General features: G+C 42.1%; 1 protein-coding gene across 1 annotated transcript in view; it reads left to right on the top strand.

The window, feature by feature from the left end:
- The window catches only part of VPS41 (VPS41 subunit of HOPS complex), a 110,287-nt gene that overhangs the window by 51,369 nt on the left and 31,435 nt on the right, over nt 1-27,483 (top strand). The window contains exons 8-14 of the mRNA XM_028750077.2: nt 9,038-9,157; nt 12,669-12,815; nt 14,245-14,311; nt 18,816-18,913; nt 23,941-24,070; nt 24,613-24,728; nt 26,711-26,767. Coding sequence (XP_028605910.1) covers nt 9,038-9,157; nt 12,669-12,815; nt 14,245-14,311; nt 18,816-18,913; nt 23,941-24,070; nt 24,613-24,728; nt 26,711-26,767 — 735 coding nt within the window. The remainder of the gene's footprint in view (nt 1-9,037; nt 9,158-12,668; nt 12,816-14,244; nt 14,312-18,815; nt 18,914-23,940; nt 24,071-24,612; nt 24,729-26,710; nt 26,768-27,483) is intronic.

Here is a 27,483-nt window from a genome sequence, read left to right as displayed (position 1 = left end):
TAGTTTTTAGAGGAGGAAAATCCGTAGGCATGCCACCCGTAGGCATTTCCTCCATAACACGCACAGACATTTCCCCTTACTTTCTAGGAGGAAAAAAGTGAGTGTTATGGTGCAAAAAATACGGTAATAGGGACTTGATAGCTTAAATGCAGCCATTTGGTATGTACCTATTTGCCACCTTGGAATGAACTGTGCTTTTAAAGCGTTTTCTAAAATGTAACAATTCTGCTAATTTTAGTTCCGAGAGAGGGAAACGATCAATTTAAATTTCATCCCGTTGATGTTGTTTCCAAAATTGAACTTCTAATTTAGATGACTGAAGGATTCCTCTAAGCACTCTGGAGACAGGGATTACATGTAATTAGCACTAGTGTTAATTGTTTGACAAGCTCCATTAGATTGAAACACTACCCGCACTCTGATTCACCGCTGCTCTGTACAAAAGAGACTGTCAGCCTGATCCTCAACATAATGCTGGTGTTCAGCTGTCCAAGTCTCTCTGAATGTAACTGAAATTTGCTTTGCAATCTCTGCCTTTCAGTGGTCATTCTTGGACTAAGCAGCAAGCAGATCTAAGGGGAAGAGCGTATTCTTAGTGATGAAGCATTAATAAAAGAGGTGACACCACAGTCAGCATACCTACGTGCCCCCTCTTTTTCCATCCCTGAAATGAGAAATACTTTCCCTGTTAATACTGTCCCCTGAAACTTCCTCCTGAGTATGAAAGAGTAATTGTGGGGATGGGGGAGATCATCCTTTTTTTTAAAAAAAGAAGAAGATATTTATTAGAATTTTACAAAATGAAAAAAGAAAAAAGAAAAATACAAAATAAAAATAAATAAAAAACAATTCCATCTTTCCATCACTTTCTTTCATTTGCTTATTTCCCGGATATCATCCTAGACCTAGTGCCCTCCGTCGTCTTCAAGCTCATTCTGGAGCAAACCTAACTTTCTTCTATACACAATTTAAGAGACAATTAGCGCTAATAGTGACAAGCTTGTATTGTTTTATCTCATTGCAAAATCCATCTAATTGGCTTCTAAGGAACACCAGAGTTCCCTGTAGATAGACAAACAGACAGATAGGAACTTTATTTGCATTAGCCAATAGCCGTAGCAATAAGATAAAATATACTGGGGATACAGCTAAATAGTTAGCTGTACAAAATACGTTTAGGTAAAGGTAAAGGGACCCCTGACCATTAGGTCCAGTTGTGACCGACTCTGGGGTTGCAGTGCTCATCTCGCTTTATTGGCCAAGGGAGCCGGCGTACAGCTTCTGGGTCATGCGGCTAGCATGACTAAGCCGCTTCTGGCGAACCAGAGCAGCACACAGAAACACCGTTTACCTTCCCACCAGAGCGGTACCTATTTATCTACTTGCACTTTGACGTGTTTTCGAACTGCTAGGTTGGCAGGAGCAGGGACCGAGCGACAGGAGCTCACCCCTTTGCGGGGATTCAAACCACCGACCTTCTGATCGGCAAGCCCTAGGCACTGTGGTTTAACCCACAGCGCCACCCACATCCCTAAAAGACGTTTACATCAATACAAATGACAGAATTCATACATGATCCCTGTAGGCTGTGCAAGACTCTGTGGCATAGTAGGTCAGTGCATCTGGCTGTTAACCAGAAGGATGCTGGTTGGAGCCCACCCAGGGATGGCTGTGGGCTGGATTCATGCATTTCAGGGGGTTGGACTACAACTCTACAAGTCTGTGGTTTTATGATTCTAAGTCCTCTCGTGCAATGGAACTCGCTCCCTCTCCTCCCTACGGATGCCCCCCGTGGCCCCCTAAACCTCTTCTGGGAATTCCACTTAATCCTGCCCACTGTTGGTAAACCATTGCTTTATGAAGCCCCAAATTAAGATGCTCCAAGGATAACAGTAGGAGGAAAGTGTCCACACTTCCCGGTGCGAGCGATGAAAAAGGTGATAAAACATAGCATTGCCTGTGCTGCTGTCCGGATTTACTTGTTTCACATTATTCTGGCTATGTAATGATCTGCTATACATACGGCAGCGGACGGGACGCACAGCTTAAGTGCAGCTGTATTGTAACAAAGCATTAGAGAGATTTACCAGCAGAAAACAGATAGGCGAATGAAGCGTATTGCCGAGGAAGTGATTTTGCAACAGCTGCTATTGAAATATAAGTACTGAGAATGCTGACTGCTGGGATGTGGATTTATGGGAAATAAAGCCCTAAAATACTTTCTCCAGCCAAGAAGAGGGGGAAGCAACCCTTTCTTGAAAACAGCTTTTCCTCCCTCCGTACTTAGCTCTCATTGAGTTTAAATTGCTCTCGGTATAGTGGTAATGACAATTCGATACTGTAGGTGAGTTGAAGATTAGCTAAATAAATTAACCAACTTCTACTTCTTGTTCTTGCTGTTAATTACCCACTCTTCACCCTAAGGTCTCGGGCTGGGTTACAACAATTAGAACAACATGTTAAAAAGGGTTTAAATAATTCACAACCACAGAAATAAGGGTTGCCCCCTCCCCTAAAAATACACATTTCAGGTGCAAAATGCCAGGGTCTTCAGCATTCACCAAAGGCTCTGTAATGAAAATGATACCCAGCTCTGTCTCTCTGTTCTGTCTGAATCAAGAGTGGTAGCTGAGGTGTCAGAGCAGTGCTTGGAGGTGGTAATGAACTGGAAGTGGGCCAATAAACAGAAGCTCAATCCTAAAGAGACAGAGTCCCAAGTTCTCATGTCCAGGAGGTGGAGAGACAGCCTGTCCTGTATGGTCTTGCCCTCCCCTGGAAGGAACAGTTTGGCGATTCTCCTGGATTCAGTGCTGCCATTGGAGGCTCAGGTGACGTCTGCGGAGATGAGTGCTTTTTCCAGCTACTGCTGGATTCACCAGCTACAACCCCTTTTGGACAGAAACGACTTGGCCACTGTACTCCATGCTCTGGTAGCTTCCAGACTGGACTACTGAAATGTGCCCTTAAAGATGACTTGTTGTTGTTGTTTAGTCGTGTCCGACTCTTTGTGACCCCATGGACCAGAGCACGCCAGGCACCTCTGTCCTCCACTACCTCCTGCAGTTTGGTCAAACTCATGCTGGTAACCTCGAAAACACTATCCAACCATCTCGTCCTCTGTCGTCCCCTTCTCCTTGTGCCCTCCATCTTTCCCAGCATCAGTGTCTTCTCCAGGGAGTCTTCTCTTCTCATGAGGTGGCCAAAGAACTGGAGCCTCAGCTTCAGGATCTGTCCCTCCAGTGAGCTCTCAGGGCTGATTTCCTTAAGAATGGATGCGTTTGATCTTCTTGCAGTCCATGGGACTCTCAAGAGTCTTCTCCAGCAAAAGATGACTTAGAAACTTAGAAATGCAGCAGCCAGGTTACTAGCTGGTGTTCTGTTTAGATCTCATCTAACCCCTCTTTTAGAAAGCTGCACTGGCTGCTGGTTTAATTCCAGGCCCAGTTCAAGGTGCTCGTGTTAAAGTGTTTAAAGCCCAGAATGGCTCCAAATAGAAGACCATCTCCTTCTCTACAAAGCCCATTGGGTGTTAAGATTGGCAGAGGAGGGCGGGTCCTCTTACTTCTTCCATCATGCTAAGATGTTTGAGAAGGTGGCCTGGGAAAAGGCATTCTCTGTGGCAGCCATTAAGTCAGGGGTCAGCAGTTTTTTTCAGCAGGGTGTCGGTCCACTGTCCCTCAGACCTTGTGGGGGGGGGCGGACTATATTTTGAAGAAAAAAAAAATGAATGAATTCCTATGCCCCACAAATAACCCAGAGATGCATTTTAAATAAAAGGACACATTCTACTCCTGTAAAAACACGCTGATTCCTGGACCATCAGTGGGCCGGATTTAGAAGGCAATTGGGCCAGATCCTGCCCACAGGCCTTAGTTTGCCTACCCATGCCTTAAGTTGTGGAACACCATGGAGCTGCGTCTGGCATCTTCAGTAGTTGCTGTGTGACCAGTTGCTCTGTAGAGTCTCCCCTCCCATCCCAAAATTCTTGATTTACAGCATGCAGCCCATAGGCTTCAGGTGTCCGTGATGCACTGATGCTGTTGCGTCAGTGGTGGGCAATCCTTGGCCTGTTGCCAGACTCCCAAGTCACACCATCTCTGTCCATTGGTTGTGCCAGCTGGGGCAGCATCTAGAGGGTCACAAGTTGACCTGAGATCCAGACATTCTGGCACAGAAGGGGGGCAGATTCTGCTGTGAAGCTACTTCCCCCTGCCAGCGCATTGTTGGTTGAAGAACCCATGGCCATATGATGCATCCGGAGCATACACTCTTAACAACTACATATGCATGTTAGTTGCTGAATGGAGAGGTCACCGCCATCTTTTCTTCCAAGTACCCACCAGCCAACCTCAATTTGGTAGCTTAATTTCAGTTTGTTAGGGGTAACAGTTTGTTTTGTCCCTTCCAATTCTTCAATTTTATGAATCTCTGAAATTGTTGCCTGATGTGCATGCTGATGGCAGCTGCCCTGAGATAAAACTAATTTCCTAATTAAAACAAATGTCTAAGTAAATTGTATACAAGCTCTTACAATGCAAGTCAGTGTTTTAATTTCCACTGTCTTCGAAGAGAATCAAACTGTGTTAATACTACTACAGAGTAAGGAAAACTGTTCCTGTTGACATGTGTGCTTTAATAATGAAGAAAGTATAAACAAACAGAACTTTACAAATATTAATATTTGTGGTTTTGGATGACTACTTGCCCCTTTGGCAGAACTTTGAATTTAAATTAGTTTGAAGTAACTCAAGTACAAACATTGGATCTATTTTCATTTAGTATTTTATTTTGGATGTTTGTCATTATTATGTTATGCAAAATAGGGGCATTTGATATTCTGAAACTGGGTCCATGTCTGGAATTTGTTTTGAATTTCACAAGGCATTTGAATTTGTATAGGTTATGGTTTATAGAGTGAAATGTAACTTTCAGATCTGCCCATCAGAATGTGTTAAAATTATTGAGAAGTTAAAATGATTAAAATCCTCTATTTATTCCACAATAAATATGTGGTTCTCTAGTAATTTTACTAGAAGTAAATAATTGTCTCTGATGAGTGAGTTGACCAGACATCCCAGGAAGGATTAATATACCTATTTATTTTTATTTACTAAATTTGAGTACCGACTTTCATCCAGATATCTCATGGCAGCTCAGAACATAAAGATACAAAATAAAACACTCAAAATACGTTATAATATAGGTGAATCTAAAACTCCGAAACAAGTCCACTTTTTCCTCCACATTGCTTATTGGCTCCATTAGATGGAAGTGAAAAGCGTAAGTGTATAGTGCCGACTACAAATCTTGTTGACTTAAATAGCACTTTGCTTATTCCATTCCATTTTAAAATAAAATTGAAATTGGGCATAGTGTTGCTGAAAAGTTTAATAAATTCTTCATAATACTAGTCCTTCTCTTAGAAAGGTTAAACGTATTGAGATAAAGACCTCTTTTTTAAGAAAACAAAAAAACTTCATTCTATTTCCATGCTACTGCACTAGAGAAGACCCCGGATACAGCTGTAGAAAGTTTGATGGAGGCAGTGCCAGCCCCAGGGTAAAGGTAAAGGACCCCTGACCATTAGGTCCAGTCGTGGCCGACTCTGGGGTTGCGGTGCTCATCTTGCTTTACTGGCCGAGGGAGCCGCTGTTTGTCCACAGACAGCTTCTGGCCAGCATGACTAAACCGCTTCTGGAGAACCAGAGCAACGCAGGAAACGCCGTTTGCTTTCCCATCAGAGCGGTACCTTTTTATCTACTTGCACTCTGACGTTCTTTCAAACTGCTAGGTTGGCAGGAGCAGGGACTGAGCAACAGGAGCTCACCCCGTCGCGGGGATTCGAACCGCTGACCTTCTGATCGGCAAGTCCTGGGCTCTGTGGTTTAACCCACAGCGCCACCTGCATCCCTAACCCCAGGGTAGCCAGTCCCAAAGTGGGACATGGGGGTTGGAACTGGGTTAGCTATGGATCTGACCTGTTGAATTCTAAGTAGGGCCAGCTCCAAGGGAGGGGGGCTGTTTTGGGTCCTTCTGCATGTTGATGGCACAGCAAAATAAGACTGCCTTTCATTCAGGCCGGGCAAATCTGCAACCAGTTAGGGTTGCACTTCCCAATCACAAGAGATAATTAATAATTTCTCAGCATATGGATTATCAGTGACTGATCTAAGACTACACACAGTCTCTCAAGGAAGTTCAAGACTGCTTATAGATAATATTTAAACACACACACACACACTCATTGATATTAGACATCCCCATTAGAAGGATTTGAGATATTACAAAGAAAAATGGAAACGTTGTATACCTTGGCTTCCGCTACTATGGAAATACCACATCACGCGAAAGAAATCATCAGTTCTGCTGGTGCATAAATGATTTGCTTTCCTAATTCACTGCCCTATCCAGTCCACAATCCATTTAATCAAATGCATTGATTTAAGCTGAAATCCTATTATCAGAGGCCAGCTGTGGGGTCATTTGGTTGTTGCCGGTGGGTTAGCGCTTGCACTATTGGAGTTCTCCTCCCCACCCATGGGTGCCTGTGATAAGCTTCATGGGTTTAGGCATGACGCCACCAGTAGTTTGCTGTAGGCGGGGGAAAGTGTGTTTGGGGTTGTATCGGTATAGGATCCTTGGTCCCCCTCATTCCTCTGCCATTGCTCCCCAGAAGGACCCCTTAGATACCCTAGTCCCAGAGGAATGAGAAGGGAAAGTAAAATATATAATTGGCAACAAAAAAGTAAGGAAGGAAAAGACGTCTCCTGCCCTCCCTGGAGCAAAGCAGAAGGGCTTAGGAAGCTGAGGTCTATCTGCCGCAGAATTTCTCCACCACCACCGTACATTTTCTGGGTTAGTTTCAGTGGAGTGAATTTAGCTCTGCTGAAGTCAATGGGATTCAGCTAGTTTTAATTACTGGTGTCCCAAAACTGTAGTGTAATTTGGAATGCGAGCTTCTGTTTCCCGTGGCAGGTGGTTGGTGCCGTTTCCACCACGTTCCCTCAGTTTTATTTGCAGTGACCAATTCTGAAGTTTGTTTCTGAACTGTTTCAGCTGGAATATCTGTCCTTTGGTACCATCTTGTGGCTGCATATATAATAGGCACGTTGTATTCATCTCGGCCAAAAAGCCCTTTTAAGCAGTGGAGTAATAGCTGTTTTATATAAAATTTCTTTATGTCTCCCCCCGCAAAAGGGCCAACGTCCAGCGGAAGGGGGTTACACAAACAAGGTGTAATAGATATCCCAGGAATCTTGCTTTTCCCTACTGTTTCCTTTCTTGTAGCCTGACAACCACTTTTTTAAGTTTTGAGGATAAAAAGAAGTCTGTTTTTTTTGTAGAGTAGTGATCGTCATATTTACGAGTATGAGGACCCTTTTTTAACACCCCCCTTTTTTTGCAAACTCCTCCAAGCTGACTGTTGTAGTTTTAGGCTCTGTTAATAGCTTTTTTTGTCTTCTCCCTCTGACTACTCATCTTTGTCCCACCACCACTGCCCAGGCACTGAGCCTTCTTCCTTTGTGGTTTCCAGCTCTTTCCTCCCACCATTCCTGTTTCCAACCAGTTTGTGACAGTAAGTGTGCATTGCTAGACGAGGAGCGTGACTTTCAAAGCTCGGCAGACCCCAGCCAAGGACCTGTGCTCCACAGCTTGTAAACCGCTGCTGTAGAGAAAAGCCTTTTGTATGAAGCAGGGACTTGATATAAATAACCAATTGCTAGGGCGCCCAATTTGCACATTTCTCTCCCATAAAAAGGAAAGGGAAAGAAGACCATGTGAGCTGGAAACCTGCACAATCAGGTATCAGTAGTGGAACGCAAGCATTATATGTGAGGCTTATACAGTGGTGCCCCGCAAGACGAATGCCTCGCAAGACGGAAAACCCGCTAGACGAAAGGGTTTTCCGTTTTGGAGGTGCTTCGCAAAACGAATTTCCTATGGGCTTGCTTCGCAAGACGAAAATGTCTTGCGAGTTCCTGCAGGGTTCCCCCCCCCCTTTTCCCCAAGCCGCTAAGCCGCTTATCAGCTGATCCGCTAAGCCGCTTATCAGCTGATCGCTAAGCCGCTAATACCGCTAATCCGCTAATCCGCTAATGGGCTTGCTTCGCAAGACGAAAAAACCGCAAGACGAAGAGACTCGCGGAACGGATTCTTTTCGTCTTGCGAGGCACCACTGTAATGTGTTGAGGAGAGAGGGTGCATTTGTTGTCTACTCTACTCTATGAAGAGGTGAGAATAACCAGGACTCTTTGGGTTGTATCCAGTGGGGGCTTTAGACCAGCAGAAAGCAGTTCTGCTCACGCACGGTGAGACACCTGATTTTTGGTGAGTTCCCACTGCCTTTTGCAGATGGTTGCCGATACCCAACAGCAAGCTGCTTCTGATGTACCTGTAAGTTAGGAGGGGCTAAGCTGTGGCCCTCCTTAGGTTTCTGGACCTAACTGCCATCCATCCCTGACCATTTGGCTGAGGCTGAAGCGTTGTGTGTCTCTTCCCCTTTCCTTCATGCTTGCAAGGAAGTTATTGGAAGCTTCCATTCAACCAACTGTGGTTTCTGGGTAAACAATGCTAAGTGTTAACACTGGTTTTTGAAACAAGTCAACTTCAAATCGTGATTAATAATCCTGGATGGTTCGTACTAACTACAGTTTCTAGTTCATTGTAACGGGAAACCGTAGCTGCTTGAAAATTGAAGTGAATGGTTCCAATCTCCTCGTAGCCATAGTGAAGGAAGATTTGGTACAAAATACTAAAGGAGGGCTCCACATTATATGAGAAGCATGCCTGTGGTTTTAAATCTGTTATTCTACCACTTACTGTACACTGGAAAACGTTTTGTTTGTTCTTCATACCAATTTTTGAGTTGGAACTAACTTGGTTGTAAATTTGAAGCTTTTCTCTCTTTTTTGCTGTGTCCATTTTGTATTAAATCTCATATGAACGAATCAGTAAAATGACAAAAGTAAAAAAAGATTCCTTTTGTACCTGTCTTTTATCAAAAGCACTGTAAATTCTTGTGATTCCTTTTTCCTAGTTGTTTTTATATGAAAAGTCATGGATGAACAGATGGAAACCTTCAGTTTTACATGAAGGAGAGGGAAATATCAGAAATGTTAAATGGAGAGGAAACCTGATTGCTTGGGCCAATAATATGGTAGGTATTTCAGAGTTAGCTGTTTTCATTATGTGAATGGGTAAATTTCTAAATTGGCATTGCACTGGATGTCTTGAAATGTTTAATTTTTCTTGATGTACAGTGTTTCAAAATCTCTCTTATATTCCCATCTCTTTTCCAATGCCCAAGTGGCCACAAGTATGTTTAATTACATTAAAAAACAGGAGTCAGAAAATAGCAACCTAAAATGTAGCAAGACACAAAGGTCACAAGGGGAGCGCCTACTTCAAATTGTTGCCCTCCATTATCTACCCTGAGCCCACAAGAATAGGTTTGGTCATAATCTTTAATCCGTATGTAAATAATGATCTTGACAGAGGACATTCAAGAGATTAAATCACAAAGAACAGCAGAATGAGCCCTGATTGAAGCCCTGTTCAGGCATTCAAAGAATACATGTGGGGACATAGAGGGAAAGCAGGGGTGTTCACACCAACCACTTCCCCAACATCTCCATCCCCGCCATGTCCGCTCATGGCGTTCCCCCTTTGGCAAGGGGGTTCTTTGGGATTCCAGCTGAACACACTCGGAATCCTCCCCACAATTACAAACCTAACAAAAGTAGTCCTAAACAATAAATGCAACGCATCGAAAAGCACACAGCCATAACGGAACAATTTCCATACAAATCATTATAATACCTAAAAATAAAGACACAGAAATTGAATACCAACAGCAGCAGCAGCAACAAACCCCCCCTAAACAATACCCAATGCCCAACAACACCTTCTCCCTCAATGCTCAACATTTGGGGGTGGAGACAGAGGAGATGGGAAAGTTTGGGGTGAAGTTGAGATGAATATACCTTCATGCCACTGATGCTGCCAACACGTCCTTCTCACTCATGTTGATTGTATGCCTGAAGATTGCAACAGCTACAACTACTACTATATTGCATTTTCTACACATTTGTACTCATAGCAGTTTAGTGCTTTTATTATTATTATTATTATTATTATTATTATTATTATTATTATTATTATTATTTCCCGGTTCAAAAACTGGGCTTAGGGCGGCTAACAACAAATTTAAAACACTTTAAGACGCTTAATTATATATATATATTTAAATGATATTTATTAAAGGTTTAACAGTTACAGAAAAAAGAAAAAAGACAATAAAAAGTTACAATATTTCAAAAATAAAAAACACAAAAAACAGTACAACAAAACAATAAGAAAAACAAAAACTTTTAAAAACAAAAACATTTAAAAACACATCCAGTATTTCCATATCTTTATCTTTCATTTACTTGGTTCATCAACCTCCTCACACCTCCCTTTTTTGTAGTCTAATTCAAATAGCTATTTCAGCAAATCCTTTCCATCTTTCTCAGTTTTTGTTCTAAAATTTATCTTAACACAATTCAGCCTTAAATTTTACACTTTGACCCATTAACAATCCATTTTTACTTAGTTCTTTATAACCTTTCTACTAAAACCATGTAACTTCATTCCAGCATCCTTCTAGCATTCATTAATTTTACAATGTTTCTGTAAATATACTTTAATTTTTTTCCAATCTTCTTCCACCGACTCTTCTCCCTGGTCTCGGATTCTGCCAGTCATTTCCGCCAATTCCATGTAGTCCATCAGCTTCATCTGCCATTCTTCCCGAGTGGGTAGATCTTGTGTCTTCCTAAGACGCTTAATTATAAAAGCAGCATAAAATACGGTATAAAAACATGAATAACAATAAAATTCAAAAATCAATTAGATAACCACCAGGGCTAGCTGGCTGAATTAGTCCTACTTGGGCCAGCGAGGGGGCCAGGGGAGAATTAGCTTTGGGGTCTCAGAGCGGGTGATCTTCATAAAGGGGGAGGGGGAGGGAAGAGAAGGGAAATAAAAGATCAGGCTGAACTCAAATTTTAGACTTCTTCCGTAACTGGCATTCTATAAAAAAACATTTTAGCTGGGTCCATTTCCCTGCAGGGATCCCTTAGCTTCCAAGGAGTGCCAAGAGGCCTGTGAGTGAGAGAGGAGGACCAGACTCAGAACGCAAGAAGCTGCTTCTGCAAAACAACTCTCCCCCCCAAATTTCTTAAACAAAATGTGCCACTTCCAAGCATGGTTCCCCCTTAACTCTGTCCTCTAGGTGGAAGATAGCACCTCTTTCTTTTTTAAGCAACACTGGAATGTAGTACACAAAAGCCTAGAAATTTAAAAGACAAATACGCAAATCAGGTTGTTGTTAACCACATTTGTTTTATTAAATCACAGGCCGTTCTTGAGTAAATGAGTTAGTATCAGATTAAAGTGCTACTTAGAATCATAGAATCATAGAGTTGGAAGAGACCACAAGGGCCATCGAGTCCAACCCCCTGCCAAGCAGGAAACACCATCAGAGCACTCCTGACATATGGTTGTCAAGCCTCTGCTTAAAGACCTCCAAAGACGGAGACTCCACCACACTCCTTGGCAGCAAATTCCACTGTCGAACAGCTCTTACTGTCAGGAAGTTCTTCCTAATGTTCAGGTGGAATCTTCTTTCTTGTAGTTTGGATCCATTGCTCCGTGTCCGCTTCTCTGGAGCAGCAGAAAACAACCTTTCTCCCTCCTCTATGTGACATCCTTTTATATATTTGAACATGGCTATCATATCACCCCTTAACCTCCTCTTCTCCAGGCTAAACATGCCCAGCTCCCTTAGCCGTTCCTCATAAGGCATCGTTTCCAGGCCTTTGACCATTTTGGTTGCCCTCCTCTGGACACGTTCCAGTTTGTCAGTGTCCTTCTTGAACTGTGGTGCCCAGAACTGGACACAGTACTCCAGGTGATACTTCATTTCATAAATATATAGATATGTTGGGCCTTGTGGCTTCTGTGTGATGTGGTATTCTGCGTTCGTCTCGAGGGAGGCTGCTGTTCAGCTGTCACATCTAAACCCAGTAGATCCTTGAAGAATATAGGCTTTAGTTGTGTCATTTTGAAGAGAAGGTGCCACTGGCAGAGACGGTGGTAAGAACCAGAATAAGATTTCACCACTGTATTTCCATAGCATAGCCAAAGATAGTCGAGGGGAAAGTTGCCTTCTAGAACAGCCACATGTATGAGATGCAAACAACTAATTTGTCATAATTTGTAGAATAAAAATAAATAAAAATTGAAGTGGTAGCGCATAAATAATCCTCTAAATTTTATAAAGAAGTGTTACAGCACATTTGGCTCTTGGACGAAGATGTTTCTATGCATATGCAACTCCTGATAGCACACTGCGCCTGCAGAGATTTAAGTTGTCACTGCCTGCCTGCCTTGCTCATTCATGTCCTTTCAAGAAAAATGATAGTTTGCTGTGGCAGAGACAGACCAGTGTGGGCAGTTTCCTTCATCTGGCTCTCGCTCTTTGTACACAGTTGCCAGGATCCTTTCCTCGCCTGCCAGTAGGCCTGTGCTGCCACCTTAGCATAACCTGTAATATGATATTTCTGGACCGCGGTTTGCGTATGTGGTGCCACACTGAATTCTCTTGCTGTGTGTTAAACTTCCAGGGCGTGAAGATACTCGACGTGATTGCTAAGCAAAGAATCACCAACGTGCCCCGAGACGATATAAACCTCCGTCCTGATATGTATCCCTGCAGCCTTTGCTGGAAAGATAATTTAACACTGATTATTGGCTGGGGAAATTCAGTAAAGGTACAATTACCTGTCTTTGTAATAAATGCTTGCTGCTATCACAGACAAACAGAGGATTATTTCTGAAAAGCGAAGGCGATAGGGGTGGGGGAGAAGAGAATTTGATTTGACTACTGTGTGGCGAACTCCTGCTGCCATAGAAATGTCATTGGGCTGACCTTCATAAGAAGGAATAATGACAAATGCCCAGTGGTCAGACGGATTTCTCTGAGCGTGTGCAGTAGGCAAGGCTGTGGGCCGATCCTCCTTTCTTTGTCTTCAAGAGATGCATTCAGAGAGCTGTTAAAAGAGAGTCCTGAAATTCATTCGCTCTGCTTAGTCCGGGCAGGAAGTACTTAACATGGGCATTTGGGCAACAGTTTGTCATTAGTGGGGAGTGAAACCTGAAACTGGGGTGCTGAGTGCATGATTTATCAGAGACGTCATAAAACAGCAGTCAGAATTCAGCTGTTGCCCTCCAAAAGAAGCTTTCTGTAAAGAAGTGTCAGCTGTTAATTTCTTATCCATAACACAGAATGGAAAGCCAAAAGGAAGATAATTAACTTTCTAGGACTGCTATCCTATACACACGTAGGTTGAAGTAAGTCTAATTTAAGTCATTGGGACTTACATCTATTTAGACACGTGCACTGTAAGAAGAATACAAATTAAAGCTTACAAAATAATAATCTTACACATTGTAAAGTTCTGGAAGTGTTTTTATAACTCATTTGTAAAAGTAGACATTTTCCAAGTTAGTAAAGAGTTTATTAATATAAATGGGGTTGACATTTTGTTATTCATAATGTTAATGTGCAATTAGCAGCATGGAATTTGGGGGGGGGGGGCGTCTTAAAGGCTACCAAATTTTTGATGGCATCAGATTTCCTAGACAAGAATCTTGTCACATGCATCTGATGAAGGGGAGACTGGAGAAAGTTGGTAGCCATCAGAGTGATGTAAAAGTTTGATTTGCTACAGCAGCTTAATGTAGCTGCTCATCTGGAATATGTGAAAGCACTAGTAAAATTATTGCTATGTAAGCAGTTCGAAGAAGCTCAAACTTTTCTAGAATTCTATTCTTTCCTGAGATGCTTTCTTGCTTTATTTGTAGCACTTTCCTGCATCTGTTTATTAAAATGCTATCTTGTAATCATCATGATTGCAAGTTCTTGGGAGGCTTTGCCTATATAAAGTCTGAATTAATTGTCTGAATTAATTTTAAGATGTATTGTAATTAATTGGTATCTGTTTTTATACATATTGTGTTGTTTTTATTATGTTAGCTGCTCTGAGCACAGCCTCGTCCGGGGAGGGTGGAATATAAATAAAATTATTATTATTATTATTATTATTATTATTATTATTATTATTATTATTATTAATGAACTTTCTCTATTTCCTAAGGTAACTAATCACAATTAACTAACATAATGTTTTTATTTTACAGATATGCTCAGTCAAAGAGCGACATGCCAGTGAAATGCGAGATCTGCCAAGTCGTTACGTGGAAATAGGTATGAGTATGACATGTTTGCCATTAATTTGCAGAAAAGTTTTTTTGCAAATAGCTGCTTAAAAATAATGTCATTTTTGTTTTTTTTTGTTTTAAATGTGAGCCTCATTTGCAGAAGCATAATTCAGTGCATGCAACATTTCACTTGGGAATACTTTGTAGGGCTGTGGTATTGCAAAGTATGGCAAATCGCTTTATTGAAAAAAAATAACACCCCCCCCCCCACCAAAAAAATTAGAGTAGCCTGAGGACAAAAGGAATATGGCACTTTGGAATCTGTTTGGTCTTCTTTTGTTTGCTTCCTAAACAATGCCCTTCATTTCCTTTTACTGCCATCAGTGTTTACCCAGCTATGGTGATTTTTTGCTTTCATAGGAATAGTTTTGCAGTCACTTCAGCCAGGAAACAATACAATATTAAGATAGCAAGTAATCCGCTAATGTAACTCTGTCATACTTACCTCCTTTTTTGTATATCTGTCCTTGGCTTTTGGGATTTATTTGTTCCTAAGGTGTCTGCTCTGGGTTGCGGGGGCGTGTTTTCTTTGTGTTCATATGACCCGGAAAAACTGTCTGTGGACAAACACCGGCTCCCTCGGCCCGTAAAGCGAGATGAGTGCCGCAACCCCAGAGTCGTTTGCGACTGGACTTAGCTGTCCGGGGTCCTTTACCTTTTTAAATAAAAAGTAATGTTCTCAGGTATCTTCTTGGTAAAAGGTAAAGGTATCTTCTTGGTAGCAACCCTCTAATAGGCAAAAAATAAAACCAAACCCCAGTAATCCTTCATGTAGTTGGTGTGGCCTGTATTCTGCAGTGTCTGGAAGACTGACTCTGGATGACCATGTTTGTGCTTCTCTGACCGCATGTGTGGAAAGACATTGCTGTGCCTGACATGTGGTCATCTGATTCCCACCACTGTTTCAACTGCTGTCAGGAAGTGGTTCCACACACGTGGTCTTCCTGATGAGTGAACAACTGCAGTTGACTCAAGCATATGAATATGCCGTTTAAGCATATTCTTTAGATTTGCCAAGAGAACGAGGGTGGGAAGAGCGCCGAAGAAGAGCAATGCTGTCATAAATCTGCCCAGACACATATTGTAAGGGTGGAGTATTTGTGGAGACAGCTTCTTTATCTTCCGTCTTCCAGCACAGAGTCTTCCTTACATATTTGAGGATCAGTGCTTTATCTCACTTAGCTTCTAACAATCCGTTTGAGATTTCCCATTCTGGTTTCAGTTCACAGCACTTCAGCTCCGTTGAATGCTCTGAACATCACTCCTTTAAACAGGGGCTGGATGAGGCTGAGGGGAAGGTTGTCATTTATCCACGTTGTAACAGAGACTACAATGCCTTTTTGATATCATTTAGGGGCATCTTTGCTTAACATTCTCGTGTCGTACCAGAACATCTCCTCCTGATTCATAGTCGTCTAAGCTTTTACTTGAGGCAGTTCATGATATATGATAATCTTCTTCAATGATACCAGATACCCCCAGTGACCAGTTGCGATTTTGTTATTGTTGACAAAATGTAGCCAATCAAGTGCATTGTGGACTGGCTCATATATGGCATTTGCCTCCCAGGGGAGGGGTGTCTTTGTTGCGCACCCCTCCCCACTCCCGTTTATTCAACTTTTTCATACCTTGTTTCGTATCACAACTGTAGCACTTCCTCTCCTCTCCTCTCCTCTCTGTAAGGATGCACACAAAGGTGCAAAATGTGTTTATGTCGGAACATGGGAAGTTGCCTTATAGTGAGTCAGTCCAACTATCCATCTAGCTCAGGATTAGTGTTTTCTTCCACTCCATAAGACGCACCTGACCATAAGACACACCTAGTTTTTAGAGGAGGAAAGGGGGAAAGCCCTGTTTTTGGAGGGGATCAGCTCAAAGTTGTGCAGCTTCTTTTGCAAAGGGGAAAAATCCTGTTTTTATGGGGTTCAACTCACAGTTCTGCAGATTCTTTAGGAAAGGAAAGGGAGCCGTTTCTACAGTTTCCAGACAGATAATCTAATCAGCCAGTCACATGTCGCTGGGGAAACAAACGGCCTCCATCTGCAGAACATTCAAAAATGGAGGCCTGGGCAAGGGGCCAGAAAGGGAGCCAGCGATTGACCACACACTCACTCCATAAGACGCACAGACATTTCCCCTTACTTTTTAGGAGGAAAAAAGTGCGTCTTACGGAGCGAAAAATACGGCAACTGGCAGAAGCCCTCCAGGGTTTCAGAAAAGGGGTTTTTCCCCAGCCTTCCAGAAGATTCCTGTGGCTGAATCCAGGACCTTCTGCATGCAAAAGCAGCTACTGCGCTATAGAGCCATGTCCCTTCCCTAGTTTTGTAGAGAGGCTACAAAAGTTGACAAATCATTTGGTGCAGAGCAGCCAAAGGGATAGTTCAAGGGATTTGCTATTCTAGAGTAAAGACCATCTTACTATTTTCAGGACCGATGGGTTCTTTTGCGCCGTTCACCTGTCCTCTTGGCATTGGGTATCTTGGCCCCTTAATGATAGGAGGAGGGGCGCTGTGAGGGCCTTGCCCACCACCTTCCCCCTCTGTTGCTGGTAGCGACTGCAGTGTTCGGAAGCCAGGCAAGCGGAGCCACCTTACCCAGCTCCACCAATTGCTCCCATTCACTTCTGCCCACTGTGTTTCCAAACACAGGGTAAGCATGCACCGGAATACTTTAAACGTTTAAATTGTTTGCTAGTGAAGAAGATCCTGAGAACACAGTTGTGATGTCTTCCAACCATGGCCAGGAGACGCAGACATGTGTGCATTCAAACCACGTAGCTGCCCTGTGGTAGTTTGTTAGGCTATAGGCTCTATAAGACTAGGGTTGTGATTGCATTCACCATCTGCATGGGCTCTCTAGTATAGAGGTCAAGAAATTAGGCTCTTCCAGAGGTAGCTACCAGGGCAGAGCTGCCTCTCTTTCCCTCTTTCTGGACAGACTGTTGGAAACCTGACTATCCCGTCTTTACAGGGCAATGCTTCTGTTACAGTCTTTCTGTGTGACAGAGGGAGACTGATGCCCTAAGTCCTTCCTGCTACATCCCACAGCATCTGACAGTAGCTAATAATTCCCACTTAAAGTTAACCGTGGCACTTGAATTGTGTGTCTGATGCAGCACAAGTCTTATGGTGATAACAGTATATTCTGGTTTGGCATTATATAAATGTATTTTACACTGGCTCGCCGCTTTGTTCCGCAGGGGGTGGGGGAGATAGAAACCCTGAACGCTTGCCTTTTAAGTTTTGCTATCTCTAGAGCACAGTATTGGGAAGTACTGTTTCCTTACCTTCTCATTCTGTCGTGGTGCTGCAGTAGTTCTCATGGGACAAAAAGGAAAACATTTTCCTGCCTAAACTTTGTTAAGCATCTTTTGATTGGTGCTGCAAGATAATGCTGGGTTTATGTCTAAGAAGATAAAACCTGGTCAGGTTTGACACTCTTAAAAGGTGGCATTAGGTGCAAAACTTGCTTGCCTTGCCTTTCTACATTTAGGGGGAAATGTCATAATTTCCACCTTTTATCTCTCCTTTTTCATTTTTCAATTCATTGATTGCCTTCTTCTTGATGCCTCCTATAAAAACTCTAGCAAAACTGCATCTGACTAGCCAAGATTTGTGCTAGATGAGTGGATTTTATAGGTTCCGTTGATTATAGCAAACTGTATTTTGGTTGGGAAATACAGATACAGGATTTAGAAAGAACACTTAACTACCATATTATTCGCTCTATAGGGCGCACCGGACCATGGGGTGCACCTAGGTTTTTGGGGGGGGGAAATAAAGGGGGGAAATTTAGGGCACCGGCCCCTCTCGCTCTCCAGGCTTCAGTGAAAGCCTGCATTCGCTCCATAGGACGCACACACATTTCCCCTTCATTTTTGGAGGGGGAAAAATGCATCCTATAGGGCGAAAAATACGGTATTTTTTAAAAATTGAGAATCTGTATGTTATTAATGGCAGTTGTGGATATCCCAGTCCAGCCTGTCTCCTGGAGCTTCATCCACAGTGCACCTCTACCTTGTCCTTTGTATTCATGCAAGTAGTATGTAAATTAGTCCGAACAATGGAATGTATGAGTGGACTGCTACAGCTTCAACTCATGGTCCACAGTGGTCCCTCATTATTAATCATTGGACCAGTCCAAAAAATGGATGCTTCCTTTGCTTTCCAGTGAACTGTAGTTCCCTTACTGGGAAGACACTGGATTCCACTGTGCACACCCAGGACTTAAAAAGACTTGTGTGGTCCCAGCCATGACTCAAACGTGCACACCTTGTACCATCATAGAATTTGTAACAGACAAAACAACATGTAAAATGTTTAAAAGACAAATACTGATCTATTTCTCTGCGACTTTATTACCGTAACTGTTAGAATTACAAAATTCATTTGCCTGCTTCAGGGACCATGTATCTGAATGGTGCTTTATGATGATAACACAACTCTTAGTTAAGGTCAATATTAAAGCCAGTTTCCTTTTTTGTTACTTAGTGTCCCAGTTCAACACTGAATTTTACATCAGTGGAATTGCGCCTCTCTGTGACCAGCTTGTCATACTTTCATATGTAAAGGAGATTTCAGAGAAAACTGTAAGTATTTTTCTGCACGTAAACTTCCAAGTAGACACACAAAAAAGTTGTGAGCCAGGCATCAGGTTTGTTAGGTGGCCAAACGGTTCTTAAGCACTCAGACGGCAGTGTTCCACACCTGTTTGTTAGTTGGCCCCAATGTGCCCAGTGGGACTCGCCCTTGAGGGAAGTTGACAGAAAATTCCAGACTTATAGCTCTCACCACTAGGAAATATGGGGGCCAAGGCTAATGGAAACGAGTCCAAAATACCATGACGATACCATGTTGGGGTAAAATGGGCTAGTAGTAACCGAAGGGATTTAAGTTGGGTGACAGACTGTTGCAGCTATACTTCATTTTCCAGACAAAATAAAAAAATTCCTTCCAGTAGCACCTTAGAGACCAACTAAGTTTGTTGTTGGTATGAGCTTTCGTGTGCATGCACACTTCTTCAGATACACTGAAACAGAAGTCACCAGACCTTTATATATAGTGAGAGGGTGGGGAGGGGTATTACTCAGAAGGGTGGTGGGAATGGGTGATTGGCTGATAGGTGTGGTAAACCTGTTGACGACTGTTAACGACCACAATTGGTCTTGCAGGAAAAAGCAAGGGGTGAGATGGCTAAAAATAGCTTTATCATGTTTGATGCATTACTGTATTTTAATATTTGGTTGGAAGCCAGCCAGAGTGGCTGGGGAAGCCCAGCCAGATGGGCGGGGTATAAACAATAAATTATTATTATTATTATTATTATTATTATTATTATTATTATTATTATTATTATTATTAAATCCAATGTCTCTATTCAGACCAGGTCTCTCCATGGTTTTAAGTTTGGTAATAAGTTGCAATTCAGCAACTTCTCTTTCCAGTCTATTTCTGAAATTCTTTTGTAATAAGACAGCTACTTTGAGATCTTGTACAGAATGTCCATTTTCCAGGTTAGGCTGCAGTTTTAGCTTTTGCAGTACATAAACTCTTCACACTTAAAACAGCTAAAGCCATATTTTTTTTGGGGGGGGGGGGTGTTTTGCCCATCTCATAGCAAACAATGGATAGAATGCTGAAGAGCCAGAAGTTGCTCATTCCTCGGTGTTTGTTTTAAATCTTTAATCTTTTGGCACGTGTATGAACAGGAATTAAGGCTAAATTGCAGAGTGGCGCCTTGACATTGCCCATGCTCTTAAATAAAGCCTGTAAAGATGATTGGCTGCAGGTCACTCGTGTCGCTGTGAGCGATGTGAGGAGAGCAGCTGTTTGGTGCCGTTGCCTCCGTTATATGTGTCCGGCTAGACAAAGGATATATTGGATCACCAGCTCTTCTCGAGAGTGAATCTCCAGAGTCTTCGCGACGCATTAGTTTAACAATACAAAATGAAAGAGAGGACGGGAAGGAAGAGGAGAAACCCTTGAAGTTACAGCATTAAGAGGGGCAGGTGCTCTTGATCATCCCTTTGATAGCAAGCTGGCATTAGACAGCCATTGCTATAGTAACCTTGAGCAATGGGGTGCACACTGTTGCTAGGCAATGAAATGCCGTTGGCTCATGGTAACGCTCAAGTCTATTGAAATCAATAGGGTCAGCGTCTAGCCCTCTTGCAGGACAGCCAGATTATTATTATTTATTATTTTAAAGGAAAGGAACAAAGGTGGTTGTGCAGCTTCTCCCGAGAGAGCTAATACTGTAGTTCCTCTCTATGAGTGAGTCAAAGAAAACCGAGAGACCTTATGAAGGAGGAGGTGATGCTGGGAAATGAGAGGATGCTGTTGAAATGGAATATGCAGGATGAAACAGTTAAATCAGCTATGATAAAATGGGCACAGGACATTGGATATAACATTATGTTTGCTGACTGGGAAAGGTTATGGACCACCGGTGTGAAGTTTACGGCACGTAATGCTTTGAAAGAAAATATTATGAAAATGATATACAGGTGGTACATGACCCCAGTCAAGCTTGCAAAAATATATCATTTGCATGACAATAAATGTTGGAAGTGTAAGGAGACTGAAGGAACATTCTTTCACCTATGGTGGACCTGCCCGAGAGTGAAGGCCTTCTGGGAAATGATCTATAATGAACTAAAAAAGGTATTTAAGTATACCTTCCCTAAGAAACCAGAGGCCTTCCTTCTGGGTATTGTCGACCAGAAGGTGTTAAAGAAGGATAGAACCTTTTTTATGTATGCAACAACAGCAGCAAGAATACTCATCGCAAAGCATTGGAAGACACAAGATTTGCCCACACTGGAAGAATGGCAAACGCAACTGATAGACTATATGGAGTTGGCCAAGATGACTGGCAGAATTCGAGACCTGGGAAAAGAGGAGGTGGAAGAGGACTGGAAGAAGTTTAAAGATTACCTACAAAGACTTTATAAATTGTTTGAATGTTAAGAAAGTGCATGAAAGGAAGGAACTTGGCATCAGTAGCCTAGATGAGAAATCTATGAGAATAAGTTGAATCATAAAGATGAGATTCGAAGTAAGGTTATGCCTAAATTAAGTAGTTAAATATTTGATGGAAATATTTAAAGCTAGAAGCATAACACATTAGATTTAGAACATAAGATCTGAAATAAGGTAATAAATTGCGGAACATAATTTTTGTTCGGAGAACGCAGGAAAGGGAGACGTGAGGAAGTCCAGAAGATTTTGAAAAAATGTATGAAAGGTTGTGATTTGTTATTTCTTTTTCTTTCTTATAATATCTGTGTTTGTTATATACTTGGTGATTTTCACTTCTTAAAAAATTGCAATAAAATATTTATATTTTAAAAAAAAGAGAGGATGGTAGGAGGCAATTAGTAATACTAATGACTCAGGATAAAGAAGTCTGGCCGTTCAAAGTTTACCCCTGCTTTGTCAAAAAGCTGACAGGGTAGAGGTTCATTTTTCAAAGCGCTGATATGCCCTAGATAGCAACTTAGGAGATCTCTATGAGCTTGTAACGGCAGGTGTTTGGCAACACCATGGGAAGAATGAAACCGTGTTGGGGATCATTTGAGAATTCACAAGGGAAAATTATCATGAGCACATACCACCTATCACCTGCTTGCTGCTCCTTCACGGATGTTAGATTTTTTTAAAAAAAACTTTTTAACCTTGAACATGCACAGCTGAAACTTTTTATGTATAAACTGAAAAAACCAGTACCACAGTTTTTCAACCATAGGAGATATATTTGCTAGCAAGCCAGTGTTGCTCATCACATTTGCGCAAGATGGGAAAAGGCAATATTTGTGTAATGTGTGAAGCAGCTGCTATTTGTGGTGTTTAAAGAGACAGATTCTGGGAATTCTCAGTCTTTAACATAGTTTTAAGTAAAGGGAAATGGCTTATATAAAGATCTTCATGATTTAGTGCAGTTCTTTGAAAATTTCAAGTTTAATAGGCATTCTGCTCACATTCCAATGATATTATGAATCCAACTGCAGAATGGAGACATTTGTGATCATTTGTAGCCAACATTGCACTTTGTATATCGTAGACTTATGTGTAAAGAAATCCTACCAATTAAAGTTTGGCTTTCCATTCTGCCTGATTTAAGGTTTTTTGTGTGTAAGCCAGCTTATATCATCAGAATCTGGCCCAATAAATTTGTTCTGGTTACGATAATGTATTTTAACAACAAGTACATTATTGTAACCAGATTCTGCCATGTATTACAATATAGGCAGTCAACGGAGTAAAAATTCACTCATTCCATCACAAGGATGAGAAGATTTTGTTGTTTGAATATATGTGCAGGTGGCGGTATTGATGTCGTTACAAAAAGGACTTTCTTGAGATTTATAAAGTTCAGAGGATTGTTACAGAGTCCATTTCCTTATCATGAGAGAGTGCTAGAGACATGTTTTTGAACAACCAGATGTGCAAATATGCGAGCAGAACATTTGGGGAGCAGGCAGACTCTTGTAAGCAGAGAGAGCACAACAGCAAATCCTGGATCACATTGCCATAGAATGACATTTATGAGCCCCTGTAGCTCTGCTATTTAGGGACGCGGGTAGCGCTGTGGGTAAAAACCTCAGCGCCTAGGGCTTGCCGATCGAAAGGTCGGCGGTTCGAATCCCCGTGGCGGTGTGCGCTCCCGTTGTTCGGTCCCAGCGCCTGCCAACCTAGCAGTTCAAAAGCACCTTCGGGTGCAAGTAGATAAATAGGGACCGCTTACTGGCGGGAAGGTAAACGGCGTTTCCGTGTGCTGCGCTGGTTCGCCAGATGCAGCTTTGTCACGCTGGCCACGTGACCCGGAAGGGTCTCCGGACAGCGCTGGCCCCCGGCCTCTTGAGTGTGATGGGCGCACAACCCTAGAGTCTGTCAAGACTGGCCCGTACGGGCAGGGGTACCTTTACCTTTACCTTTTAGCTCTGCTATGGCTGTTTCCAGTTTAGCCAACTCCTATTTAGTTCCCAGCTCAGTCTGATAATCTCTCTACCCAACTAGCACCAAATTGTTCCTCTGTCTTTTCCTCTATCTGGAAGTTGTGACGTCACAAAGGCATGAGATGGATTTCCATTTACTAAGGACCATTATTTTCTCTTGTTTTTCACCAGATGCCGGGTTATTCAAAACAATATAGCAATAGGTCCGCTGACAATAATCAAGACAGCCAACCTTGTTACAACACAAGTGATATTTCTGTGGCTATATTAAGTGTTGGCAATAGGGAATCCAAATGAGCAGTTGGAAACCCCTGGGGCTTCTCATCTGACTCCTAGCATAAACTTTCATCCCAATGAATTGCTCCCCCTGCGCCATTATTGCACACATCAGGCAAAAGGCTTTTTAGGGAGCAGCGCAAGACATCTTCTTGAGACCCTGGGAAAATGCTGCCAGTCAAAGTGAAGGCAGCACTTGGCTAAATGGGAGCTATTTGGCTGACATCGTAGAAGGCAATTCTAATTGGGGGGTTTCCATTGGCTGCTTATGCAGGAAAGAACTTGGTTGCAAAAGGATACAATTCAGACGATCTTTTCAGGTATATTAGAAAACATCAACAGGTTGTGTGCTTCAGTGCTGTGTGTGGTTTTCTTTCCCCCAGGAAAAGGAGTGTTGTTCCAGACCTAGGCTGGATATAATCCAGCCATTTCCTGAATCTTGTGAAGAAATCTCCTCCGATGCCCTAACTGTGAGGCGCTTCCAAGAAAATGAATGCCGTGATTATTGTTTGGGTGAGAAATTTGCAGTAGTCTGGCCATTATTTTATATGTTATTTTGATTGTCAATTTGCGTTCGGCTCCAGGATTCCATTATGGTTAAGCCATTGTTCTGTGAAGCACAAGAGGCTAAGAGTGGAATTAGAGCATTGCTCCGGTTGTCAGGGTCGGCACGTCTAAATGTTACAGTGTTTATCGTGGATGATTTCAGCAAGAGCCTTGGAACTGGTTGCGTGGCAGTACTCTGAAACTGATCCCATGTATTCTTAGTTCTTCTAATGGACCAGTACATTTGTTCCTGATCTCTTAACCAGTCCCTTAAGAGAGAGCAGCAAGTGTTTGCAGAGGTCCATTGTCAACGAGTGCTTTCTCTGTTGGTTTCATTTAGGGGTTGTTGCTGGGTTTATTTTGGGTAATGCACATGGGTGAATTTAAGAAATACTGAGATGCAACATTAATTTGCTCAGGCAAAAGGCATCCAGAATACCTGCTTTCAAAGAGGTCAAAGCTTTTACTAAGTGGTGAAATGGGTAAAATTGTTCCTGTGTCTCTTGCAGAATATTCAGAGGGTGAATCACTGTTTTATATCATCAGTCCAAGAGATGTTGTTGTGGCCAAAGAACGTGACCAGGATGACCATATTGAATGGCTCTTGGAAAAGAAGAAATATGAAGTAACTTTTGCACTTTTCTCTTTAAATTATTGTCAGTGTCAATGAGTAGGCCTCGCTGAATGTCTTGTTTTCTGTTTTATGACTTCTTAAATATAGTTCAAGTTTTTTACAGGAATTATTCCTGTGTTAATTAGAAAAACCCAACAGGTTTAGGTGACAGGATGGTGCCTTATCCATCCACAGCTCATTGCTGTGCATTTGCCATAGTCTTGTAGGCTAGGAGTTTGTCCCATTGAATTCAGTAGGACGTATTTATAAGCAGACATGTATATGATTGCACCATAAGCAACATATATGAGAGCAGCATCTGTTTATTCCTGAATTGTACTATTTGTGTCCTCTTTATTTTTTTCTGCCCTTTAAAGTGTTCCCCCTCTCTCTGTGGTGTTTCACAACAATTAGAATTAGTAGCATTTCCTTATAAATATATAGGTTGATTGCCTTAAAAGAATGAAACTGTCCACCAGATGTATGACTGGAGAATTTCTCTCTCTCTCTCTCTCTCTCTCTCTCTGTGTGTGTGTGTGTGAGAGAGAGAGAGAGAGAGAGAGAGAGAGAGAGAGAGTAAAATCAGAGTGGAGTTATTTGGGAATTACTTTCACTTGCTTATCAGAACAGACCAATAGTCTGTTGTCCTAGAGAAATCCTCTATATACATGAGAGTGACCCCATTAAACGCAGTGCGACTTACTTCTAAATAGACCTGCATTGGATTAGGAGTTCTAATTTGAGATAACCATGGTGAAAATGGAGGCAGGGTGATCTCTGTTCCAGTTTAGTTCATCCAGAACACTTTTGCTTCTGGCTCCACTCATCAGGCCCCAGCAGAAAAAAGATTGCATACCCTGGTCTAAGGCTTAACAGTTGTCCGAAAGTGCTGATGCAGTGGTTGCAAGCAGTCAAAATGAAGTATGAAAATTAAAGTTAATTTCCTGATTTTGCATACTTTTTTTCAGTTTCTAATCCTCTTAAGTTTATTTGGCTGCATAATACAGCATTTTTAGCTCAGAATTCCAGCTTGTTCATTAGGAGTTGTTGGGGCTCATCAAGCTATCTGTTAGGCTTTACATTTATCAAACAAAAGGAACCTGAAAAATATATGTGATAAACACTTTATGCAACATTTAAGTATTCAGTTGCTTTTAAGACTGGGTTCCCCAGGAAAACGTGGTAGTTTCTAACACAGGTTTTTGTTATGAAGTCTGTGAACTCTCTTATGCTGTGAATAACTACAGTACAAGTAAATAAAGGGATCAGACACATGCTTCTGTTCCCGGTTTCTTATAGTCTCATTTGCGTTTCACTCTGAAAACGTTCAAGTGGGTTAATTCTTCCCAAGGCGTATATGCAAGTTGGTCCACGTTGAACGTCATTATGCACGAAGCACTGTTTCATTGGATTGGAAAGGCTTTCAGGCATATTCCACAGAAAGCCCTTTGTTTAATAGTCAGGGAATAGCTTGTGTTGTAACCCACATTAAGCTTTCACTTTTCATTTTGGGTAGCAAGAAGGTAGCTCTATTTCTGCACACAGGAGATGCCAGCTCAGTGGATAAGCCACAAATTAAACTTAATGAAAAATCATTCTCTTACTGTTGGTGGATTTATTCTTTGTCTTTTAGTTGAGCACTCAGAAAACAAATCAAGGTACTTTTTTTGACAGGTGTCTTTACAGCAGAGGCTTTTTTGCTGGGAAATGAACTTCTGTGATTGTACCTCATACGGTGCCATCCTCCCGAAATTTGATCTTGATGCACTAATGTGGAGTGAACCCAGATGGGACCCAAGATTTTTTTCTCCCCTTTCTTTTTAACAATTGCTTCTGTTTGAGTATGAATTCAAAGCTGTTCATTCGACCATGACATTAAACGTTCTAGTGCTTTCAAACACAAGGCACAAGAAACAAAGCCACACTTTTCCAGATTTCTCTGCAGAAGTTTTGAATACTTGACTCGGGTGTCATCTTTGCTTGTATTTATATAGGAGGCTTTGATGGCAGCTGAGATCAGCCAGAAGACCATGAAAAAACACAAGATTCAGGTAAGTCTGCAAACTGGATTTGAATTCTTTAAAGAAAAAGGAGGAACACAAAAGGCTCCTGACCTTTCAGAAATAAATTAATGGTTTCTCTCTGCGCTAAGCGAGGCCTAAGGTTGCACATATGGGTGTTTTGTGTCCAGTCTCCCCCCCCCCCCCGCCCCATTCCATTTGTAACATCTAGTAGCACTTAACTTGCCCCCTGATGTCAAAGTGCCCCACGTTTCTCTTCCCTCTGGGGTGTGGGGCTGTGGTAGGGAAATACCAGTATCGGGATGCAGATAAATTGCATATGTCACGGTGGGAGAGGGTGAATCTAGACACATTATTGCTGTTTGTCATAACACCTGGTTTGGCCCAGGAACAGATCATAGTCACTGCCCAGTTAACCTTATTACATACAGTGGTACCTCGGGTTACATACGCTTCAGGTTACATACGCTTCAGGTTACAGACTCCGCTAACCCAGAAATAGTACCTCGGGTTAAGAACTTTGCTTCAAGATGAGAACAGAAATTGTGCAGCAGTGGCACGGCAGCAGCAGGAGGCTCCATTAGCTAAAGTGGTACTTCAGGTTAAGAACGGACCTCAAGAACGAATTAAGTACTTAACCCGAGGTACCACTGTTTATCCTAGTGACACACTCAGCCACTTTAATTTGCCACTCTAAACCTAAGGGCATCCCAAGCAGAGTTTGGCTATGGAGTGCATGACTCAGT

This window comes from Podarcis muralis, chromosome 12 (assembly GCF_964188315.1).
Source record: "Podarcis muralis chromosome 12, rPodMur119.hap1.1, whole genome shotgun sequence".
Lineage (NCBI taxonomy): Eukaryota > Metazoa > Chordata > Lepidosauria > Squamata > Lacertidae > Podarcis > Podarcis muralis.
This window is presented reverse-complemented; position numbering and strand designations above follow the sequence as displayed.